The following is a 9,879-nucleotide window of genomic DNA, read 5'->3' on the forward strand; positions in this document are numbered from 1 at the left end:
TATCTGACTATATTTTCAAAGAAGTATACATTTACAATGTTATCAGTATCACTTTCTTTTATACACATGTATGGGATGTTATAGAATGCAGTGACTTATGATGATGTGCATGTTGACTTCAATCGTGAAGAGTGGGCTTTGCTGGATCCTTCCCAGAAGAATCTCTACAAAGATGTGATGCTGGAGACCTACAGGAACCTCACTGCTATAGGTAAGAATAAATTTCCCTTCACATTTTAAAATAAGGGAGTGATTGTTTCTTGGTTATTAATGCTCTTCTGTAATTACAATTGAAACTGAGGAAGGATGATGTGAGTAAATCAGGCATGGTTCTAAGGTTCACTGAAGATAATAACTTCAATTTTGCACAATTTTCAATAATATACATTTTCTGTTACTATATTTTAGGGTACAAATGGGAAGATCATAATATTGAAGAACATTGTAAAAGTTCTAGAAGACATGGAAGGTAATTTTCATGTGCAAGCTAATACAAATATGCCTCTGAAAAAAAATTTAATGTGTCTGGAAGTTTGAAAGAAAGCAACCATGTAAATATACACAGCTTAAAGTGCATTGATGATTATTAAATTCTCACAAAACTATATACCTCAATGTGAAGTAGGTGAATTATATTTGCAATGATTTACTTTAAGAAAGAAGACAAGGAAACAATGCCTTAATAGATATTACCATTTGATTCATAACCTCATGAGAACTGTGCTGTAGAACTGCCTGCCAATCCTTTTAGTTTCATACCACTCATATACAAAATGTATGCACATTGAATAGGTGATAGTATATGTCCAAAACCTTCTAATAAGGAAATAGTCCAGAGTAAAGCTTGTGTTACTCATATACTTTTTGTGATTTTGCTAAATTTAGTGAGAGGAGGGATAGAGTTAAGAGCCAATGGGGTGGTTGTTGTGGATAAACCTTAATCCCTATACCATATGTCTTGAGGACCAGGAAGTCAAACTGTGTGAATGCAAGGTGGAAACCTTTTATTTGTTATTCTCCCTTTAAAAGTATATCATATGTCACTCTGAATACAAGCCATAGGAACACAGGGATATTGAAAGAAGCCACATATACCTCTCCCTCTCAGAATAATTAGAAGATATGTAGTAGTCCCCACTTTGAATATACTTGTTAAATGTGATTCAGGTTTATAAGTAATTGCTTTTCCAGCTTCATTAGAAACACATCAACAAACTCACATTACAGAAAAGCCCTATGAATACTAGGAATGTGTAAATAATTCTGTTTATCCTGGTTCAGTTTGCAAATGTAGTATGATTCACACTATAGGAAAATTTGTGAATGCAGTATGTGTGGTAAAGCTCTGAGTTTTTCCAGTTCTCTTCAAATATGTGAAAAATCTCATATAGGAAAAGCATGCTATAAATGTGAACCATGTAATAAAAGATCTTACTATCACGTCTATATTCAAAGATCCAAAACAACCCTTAATGAATGGAAACAAAATGATAAAACATTAAGATGTGATTTCTCTTTACAATTAGACCAAATTGTAAAATTAATTCATAAAGATATATTCAAAAAATGTAATGAATATGGTAGAGCTTTTACATGTGTCAATTATCATTGCAGGCATGAAAGAAGTCATACTGGAGAGAAACCTTTTGAATATATTCAAAGTGTTAAAGCCTATGCATATCTTAATAATCTTCAAAGGCATGAAACAATCCATACTGGAGAGAAACCCTACGCATGTGGTAAAGCCTTTTCATGGGACAGTAGTCTCCAAACACATAAAAGAATACACACTGGAGAGAAACCCTATGAATGTAATCAATGTGGTAAAACCTTTACACATCATAGTCATCTTCTAATGCATAAAAGAACATACACTGGAGAGAAAGGATATGAATGTAATCATTGTGGTAAAACCTTTTCACGACAGAGTAATCTTCTAACCCATAAAAGATTACATACTGGAGAGAAACCCTGTGAATGTAATCAATGTGGTAAAGCCTTTTCACAACACTGGTATCTCCAAATACATAAAAGAACCCATACTGGAGAAAAACCCTACGAATGTAATCAGTGTGGTAAAGCCTTTTCACGACAGAGTAATCTTCTAACCCATAAAAGAACCCATACTGGAGAAAAACCCTATGAATGTAATCAATGTGGTAAAACCTTTGCATTTAGTGGTAGTCTCCAAAAACATAAAAGCACACATACTGGAGAGAAACCCTATGAATGTAATGAATGTGGGAAAGCCTTTTCACAAAAGTGTCATCTCCAAACTCATAAAAGAACCCATACTGGAGAGAAACCCTATGAATGTAATCAGTGTGGGAAAGCCTTTGCATGTCACAGTCATCTTCTAACACATAAAAGAACACATACTGGAGAGAAACCCTATGAATGTAATCAGTGTGAGAAAGCCTTTGCATGTGACAGTAGTCTCCGAGTACATAAAAGATCACATACTGGAGAGAAACCCTATGAATGTAATCAGTGTGGTAAAGCCTTTGGACGTTACAATCATCACCTAATGCATAAAAGAACACATACTGGAGAGAAACCCTATGAATGTAATCAATGTGGGAAAGCCTTTTCACAAAAGTGTCATCTCCAAATTCATAAAAGAACCCATACAGGAGAGAAACCCTATGAATGTAATCAATGTGGTAAAGCCTTTGCACATCATAGTCATCTTCTAAGGCATAAAAAAACACATACTGGAGAGAAACCCTATGAATGTAATCAATGTCAGAAAGCCTTTGCATGTAACAGTAATTTCCAAATACATGAAAGAACTTATAATGGAGGGAATCCTGTTAATGTAATCAATGTGTTAAAGCCTTTGGACATCACTGCAATTTTTGAAATGATGAGAAAAAAACAAACTGCAGAGAAACCCTATAAATGAAGTCAGTGTGGTAGGGGTTTATACTTCATGGTAGTTTTTATATAAGAGTAGAAAAGTTTTACTCTAAAGCATTCTGTTAAATGCAATCATTCTTTTAAAGCCTATGCACACCACAGCAGTCTTTAAGAACGTGAAAAAACTCATAACAAAGGGAATCTGACTATAGAGGATTTGGTAATATCTTTAGCCAACACATTTTCATTACACAAGAGTATTCTGTAGAGAAAACATCTGACAATATTAACAATCTGTTTAAGCACTACAGTGCCTCTTTATTTTGTTTGTACCTGCAAACTCATGGATGAAGCCCTACAATTTAAATAATAAAGTAACCCTTTTAGGTTTCATACATCTCTTCAATGACATGAAATAACTAATTGAGGAATAAAACTTTACAGATGTGTATTTGTGCCTTTTCTGTTGGTGTGATAAAACATGTCTATTTCAGCTTATGAAAGAGTTTGATTTGACTCTTGGTTCCAGAGGGATACAGGATCACCATGAAAATGGCATGGCAACAGGTATTAGACATGGCATATATAGCAGGATCTCACATCCTCAACCTGCAGCATGAACCAGAGAGTGGGAATTGGAAAAAGTGTACAGATGTGAATTATGAAGGCATACCCGCCGGGCGGTGGTGGTGCACGCCTTTAATCCCAGCACTCGGGAGGCAGAGGCAGGCGGGTCCCTGTGAGTTCGAGGCCAGCCTGGGCTAACAAGTGAGTTCCAGGAAAGGTGCAAAGCTACACAGAGAAACCCTGTCTTGAAAAACCAAAAAAAAAAGAAAGAAAAAAAGCATACCCCCAGTTACATATTTCCTCCAGCAGGGCACTGTTGTATGATATTTTTTGTGTTCTGACAAATAAAGCTGTCTTGGAGATCAGAGGGCAGAGCTAGCCACAAGTTAACCATAGAGGCCAGTCTGTGGTGTGTCTCACTTTTAATCCCAGCAATTGGAGGCCCATGCCTTTGATCCCAGCAATCAGGAGGTAGAGATGGGAGTATAAGGTAGATGGAGACAGTATCTCAGCCCTCATTTTGTCTGAGGATATGAATAAATAAGAAATCACTAGTCGCTGCTCCTTTGCTTCTCTGACCTTTCAAGTTATTACCCCAATATTTGACTCCTGGTTGTTATTAATAAAATGAATTAGGGTCACACTTCATCTGGTGTCCAACTTTTGGGGCATGAATTCATGAAAAAGCTACTTGCCCATAGCTTTGTAGCCACTGGTACACACCACAGCTACACATGGGGGTTCCCACCAGAGCCACTGCCTCACAGGCGAGGTTTTCCTCCCCTCCCCCAAGGCCTCTAAGCAAGTTTGGGATTTTCTGTTGCAGCCTCTCTGCAGCAAACTCCACAGGCACTTGGGCTCCAAATCCCACTGCTGTGGAATGTCATTCTGTATGCTGTGACTATGTGTTGCTATGATTGGTTAATAAAGAAGCTTCTCTGGCCTATGGTGAGTCAGGTTATAGCCAGGCAGGAAATCCAAGAGAGAGAGACAGGAAGAGGAAAGGCAAAGGCAGAGAAGGCAGCCTGCTGTCCAAGGAGCAATGTCAGCAGACTGGTGCCAGCATGGTCACAGGCCATGTGGCAAAACATAGATTAATAGGAATGGGTTAATTTAAGATGAAAGAGTTAGCTAGCCAGAAGCTTAAGCCATAGGCCATACAGTTTGTAATATAAGCCTCTGTGTTTTTACTTGGCATCAAGCAGCTGTGGGATGCTGGTGGAAGAGATTCGTCCTGACCCAGGGCCAGGCAGGACCAGAGGAACTTACAGCTACATTTGGCACCCAGATGTGGTAGCAAGAATTTCCATCCAAAACCCGAGAAAGCTTTTAAAAAAGGATCCTAAAACAGCTAAAAACACCTTCCTAGTTTTGTCCCTCAGGCAAGCTGTGATACAGAGACACCAAGGTATATGGGCTTGAGCTACAGTATTATGGGTTCACAGTATGTAGGCTTGACCTACAGCATGGTGGATTTCTGCTGTGGTACACAGAGTTGTCTTTAAGCCACACAGTGCACTGCATGGTGAATTAGCTTTTACTAGTACAGACAAAAACGTTTCTGTGCTACATGTTCCTTCATGGAGGCATAGACCCACTGAGTTGGCAGTGAGCAGGGCTCCCAGAGCTGGTGGTAAACATACCCCTGCCATGTTGGGATGCTGAGAGGGCTGGAGTCAGTAGTCAGGGCTGTGGCTTTTGTCCTAACCAAACAGCTTAACAGTTGAAAATCTCTCCTGGCCAGAAAATGATTATAGGTTTACAATAAAGGCAGATTCAGATGGAATAAAACTTTAAATGGTTTACAATGTGCATAAGAATATATGTAGACTTGGAAGAGAGAGAAAATGAATATAGACAGTTATATAAAGAAATAGTTTTAAAAAGTATTAAAGAGACAATAAGAATAATACAAAGGTTAAGCCATGTAAGCATAGATATTACACAAAGAATCTGAATACTGCATATTATTATATTGCTTTTGGCATTTTTAACTGGAGAGAAACATTTAATTGTAAAGGCTACTAAGTTAAACCAATATATATATTTCAAAGGTATCTTGACTTCAAAATTTGTGTCTAAGGATACGTTGCTTTGGAAAAGAGTTTCTGCTTTGGTTTCCACAGAAGATGAGAACCTGTGGATTGCTTCGAGGCTAATATGGTTTGATCAACCAAGACTCCCTGGAAGGTCAGTATAACCTCACAGACTACCACAGCCAAGATTTAACTATAATTCTTAATTTTCTCAGGATCCCCACAAGATGGCCAGCACTCCCAATCAGCAGGAAGTAGTATGAGAAGCAGTGCCCAAATTTTCAAGATATTGTTTATATATATTTATTTTTATTTAAAGGGGATTGTTTGATAGAAAAATGATGCTGGTGGGTGGTGCTGGTTACCAGTGAAAAAGTCACGGGCCATGGCCACGACTCCCAGAGTTTAAAAGAGCTTTATTAGAAAGAAAGAGGGGATAAGAGGGGAGCCAGGCCTGGCAGGGGAGGGAGCAGAGCAGAGCAGGGAACAGAGAGAGAACACAGAGCAGAGCACTGCCCCACCTGCAGGGCTACAACAGGTTCTTGACCACCCTAAGGAGGGAATGTAGGGACAGGAGATACAAAGGAAAACACACCAAGTCTAGATTCTGATCAAGGTGCCACTTTATTTCCTTCCACAAAGGTTTATATAGTTCCTGCAGGGTGGGGGGAGCAAGAAGCTGTCATCTGCATAAGGTGGGGCAAGCTAACAGGATGCTTGTATAAGATGTTTACAGGGTGAGAGGGTCAAGGGCTCTGACTCAATGTCCTGTTGCTAGGCAACCTGACTGTAAGCTGATCTAGTTCCCTGTCTTTTCGGGGGTCTGTATTTTTCCACTAACTAGAGATTCTGTTCTTGGCCCTGACATCTTCCCCCTTCTTAGTAATAAATCTAAGAGCCAACATAAACCAGGTTCAAATGGTCTAAAAGGAGGGCTCTGAAAGAGGCTTTGCATGGAGGATTACAGAGGCCCTGTCCCTCTAAAAGTTGTGAAAAGGTCCGAGAGGGTATGTTTCTCTAGACTCAGGCTGCTACTGCACAACCGCTATGCAACAGGGCATATAATCCAGGCTCTCGGGATTTTGGGGTACCATGGTCCTCGGGATTTTGGGGTACCATGGTCCCCAGCCTGTGCAGTCCCAGCTGCACTCCAATCATGCCTTGAGTGAGCCTTTTTCCCACACACAGGTGCAGCCTCCCCCGAGTGAAGGGGTCTGTGTGGGGCATCTCTCATCAGGGGAAATTTCAACCCTGGAGTCCTGCATATCAAAACAGTGGTAATGAACCTGGATCTGCCTGGCCGGCAGGTCTGTTATTTGGCTTCGGATGAACCAAGTGAGCCAGGAAAGTGCCCAAAGGCAAGGACAGGAGCAGGCCTACAAACAGGTCCTAGGAGGGAGGAAAGAAGGGTCGTTAGCCAAGGGGAGTTTGAAAAACTAATTCTAGAACCACCCAAGCTCTTGCTCTCCTTTTCTTTTTCTCTTTTTCTAGTCCTTTTCTAGCCTTTACTAAACTATCTCTGACTACCCTGGTGTGGTCTGTAAAGAAGCAACATTCCGCTTTGAGAACAGCACAAAGGCCACCCTGTTGTAAAAAAGAGGAGATCCAGGCCTCTCCTGTTCTGTAAAACTATCTCAGCTAGGGAGGAAAGAGATGACTCGAGGGCAGAAATTCCCTGTTCAAATTGGGCAATATCCTCATCTATGGACAGGTGAAGCTCAGAGTAATGTTGGTTGAACAGGACCAGAGAGGCAATTTCTGTGCCTGTTTCCACTGCTCCAACCCCCAGAAGGACTGCTAAGGTGATGGCAACAACAGGCTCTCATCAAGGCAGTTTTCTCAGCATAGCTTTTCTTTCTAGAGATCTAAGAATTGATCTGAGGAATAATAGGTTAGTCTAGGTGGAAGGGACCTAAGTGTCCTGAGTGGCATCTCTGGTGCTACCCTGTTTGCTGTGCTACCTGCCAGCCACAGGCTGTGTCAAGCTAGCCCAACATGGCTATGACCACTTGTGACACCAAGGCCAGCAAGTCCAACAAGCCTTTCTGACACCTTGGATGAAAGTTCAGCACTGCCCTTGGAAACATGACTCCTGCTGTCAGACTGGATTTGTGACAAGCAGTGTCCCTGCTCAGCCCAGAATGTGATTGACTATGAGACTTGTATACTGTGTGAAAGGTCTCAAACACAGCTTGCTGTAAAGTTCCCACTGTCCCCCCAACAGGAACTCTGAGCAGAGTGATAACAGAGCTAAAGGGCTGGTGGGGGTTGCTGTGAATGAGAACAATAGCCTGGATTGCTTGCGGGAGGGACAGCATTTGAAACAGAAGAAGTTTCCTCAGGAGAGGGCCTATCTCTTCTGGGCAGATCAGGTATATTTACAGCTCTAACCAGGCCTTCAGGCAATCATCTGGGAACAGAGTGTATCTCTTTTATGGCACCATTAACAGGATTTAGTCTTTCTGTGATGATCAGCAATGGTGTTAATGCTGAATGTTCTCCTACCTCACATCATGAGAATCAGAAGGCTGTGACTCCCCCTCCCCCTGGCGGCCCCTGTGACTCTCTCACCATGAATGAAGGAGCCTGCAGGCGCCAAGGTGGAAAGGCCCTCCCCTCCCCCCTCCACGGCCCCACAAGCTCCCCTCCCCCCAGTGCCATTAAGACCCAACCCTCCACAACAGCAAGCATCTGGCCCTGCCAGCACCCCAGTCCCTGGAACCACCTCCAAGGCCGGCTCCATCCTCCCCCATAAAGTCAAACTATCGCCAACACCTCCTACACTTTGAGATCCTCTACCATCACCCACTCCAGACCGGCCTTACTCTGTTGGAGCAGAAACATGATCTCAGATACGGCCCCATTCTCTACATCAGGCAACTGTCTATCCAGAGACAAAATGTCCCCCATCCCCTCTAGCCTCCCAGGGGGACTCATGGTTGCCTCGGCAAATCCCGAAAGCACCAGTAGCTACCCCAAGCCCTAGTTCCTGGCAGGCAGGGTTTGTGTTTTCAAAGGCCAAATGTTTAAGGAAGGTACTTTTGTTTTTGTCCAGCTGCCTGTGCTGCATTTGCATCATAGGGGGAGTTGCCGAGAAGTTTCTTTAGCGTCCAAGTTTTTGAGGATGGCTGTTCAAGTGAAGTAGTGGGAGTGGAGAAGGAACAAAGAAATCTGCAACTGGTTGTGATCAATCGAGATAACTCACTACCTTCAGACCAGCCCTCTAGGAAAGCCTCCTTGGCAGGGTCTAGAGGGAAGTTAGGGGTAAAATTGTTAGGAGAGGCATAAAGATGGGCAGGGGCAGACTCCTGAGGTTTCTTAGGTTTAAAAGTCATGAGCGTCCCCTCTTAGACTGAAGGCGCTCGAGAAAGTGTTTAGGGGATCTTAGGGCAGGTAGAGGGGGAGTGAAGGGCTTCTTTGAAGATTTTTTTTTTATATTAAGAACCTCTTGCATGTCAGGGGAATGTTTATAGACCCTAAGAATGACATTAATAAAAAAAAAAGGCTTTAAGGTCTTTTTTCTTTACCCTAGTTCCTTGTATCTTGAGGGGCTCATTTAGGCCAGAAATGAATAAATCTCATGACAAAGTTGCCTGTCCCTTGGCTCTTTCTTACCTGCATTGTCTCCGCTCTCCTCCGGGATCGCATCCTGAACCAGGCGATTTCAGGGGGATCCAACAACTTCACCAAGGCCTTGGTCTTCCTCCGGGAGATGAAGTTCCGAATCCTCAAGAGGTGGTTTCATCCACGTTGGGCGCCAGTTGCCCCACCTGCAGGGCTACAACGGGTTCTTGACCACCCTAAGGAGGGAATGTAGGGACAGGAGATACAAAGGAAAACACACCAAGTCTAGATTCTGATCAAGGTGCCACTTTATTTCTCTTCCAGAAAGGTTTATATAGTTCCTGCAGGGTTGGGGGGGAGCAAGAAGCTGTCATCTGCATAAGGTGGGGCAAGCTAACAGGATGCTTGTATAAGATGTTTACAGGGTGAGAGGGTCAAGGGCTCTGACTCAATGTCCTGTTGCTAGGCAACCTGACTGTAAGCTGATCTAGTTCCCTGTCTTTTCGGGGGGTCTGTATTTTTCCACTAACTAGAGAGTCTGTCCTTGTCCCTGACAGAGCACAGAGAGAGAGAGAGAGCATGGGGGTCTGTGTTTGACTTTTCAAGGCACAGATTGCATGACCACGTAATTGCCAGTGCCTGCTGATAACATAAGGTGGCAGACCTGGAGGGATGAGAGCAGGATCCTAACATTCCAGACTTTTTGCTTATTATAAAAAAAAAAGCGAGTGAATAGTTTTCTTGTGGAAAAACTATTTCCAGCTGACTTGGTGGGTTCAGTTGGCTCTTAGGGGAAGTAGGGAAGGGGGTCTTCCGAGGTAGACAGGCATCCTGGGATGATGGGTAGTCCTGC

The 9,879-nt window shown here is 42.5% G+C and overlaps 1 protein-coding gene across 2 annotated transcripts in view; it reads left to right on the forward strand.

Annotated features, from left to right (window-relative positions):
* Nucleotides 1–3,310, forward strand: part of LOC102908314 (uncharacterized) — a 50,146-nt gene extending 46,836 nt beyond the window's left edge. Inside the window, exons 2-4 of one of the 2 annotated variants that reach the window (XM_042261971.2) lie at nt 85–211; nt 409–469; nt 1,615–3,310. In XM_042261971.2, coding sequence (XP_042117905.2) covers nt 85–211; nt 409–469; nt 1,615–2,905 — 1,479 coding nt within the window. In that variant the 3' untranslated portion in view covers nt 2,906–3,310. The remainder of the gene's footprint in view (nt 1–84; nt 212–408; nt 470–1,614) is intronic. The other variant, XM_076552994.1, reaches the window with a different exon arrangement.
* Nucleotides 3,311–9,879: the final 6,569 nt, after the last annotated feature.

This window comes from Peromyscus maniculatus, chromosome 16 (genome assembly GCF_049852395.1).
Source record: "Peromyscus maniculatus bairdii isolate BWxNUB_F1_BW_parent chromosome 16, HU_Pman_BW_mat_3.1, whole genome shotgun sequence".
NCBI lineage: Eukaryota > Metazoa > Chordata > Mammalia > Rodentia > Cricetidae > Peromyscus > Peromyscus maniculatus.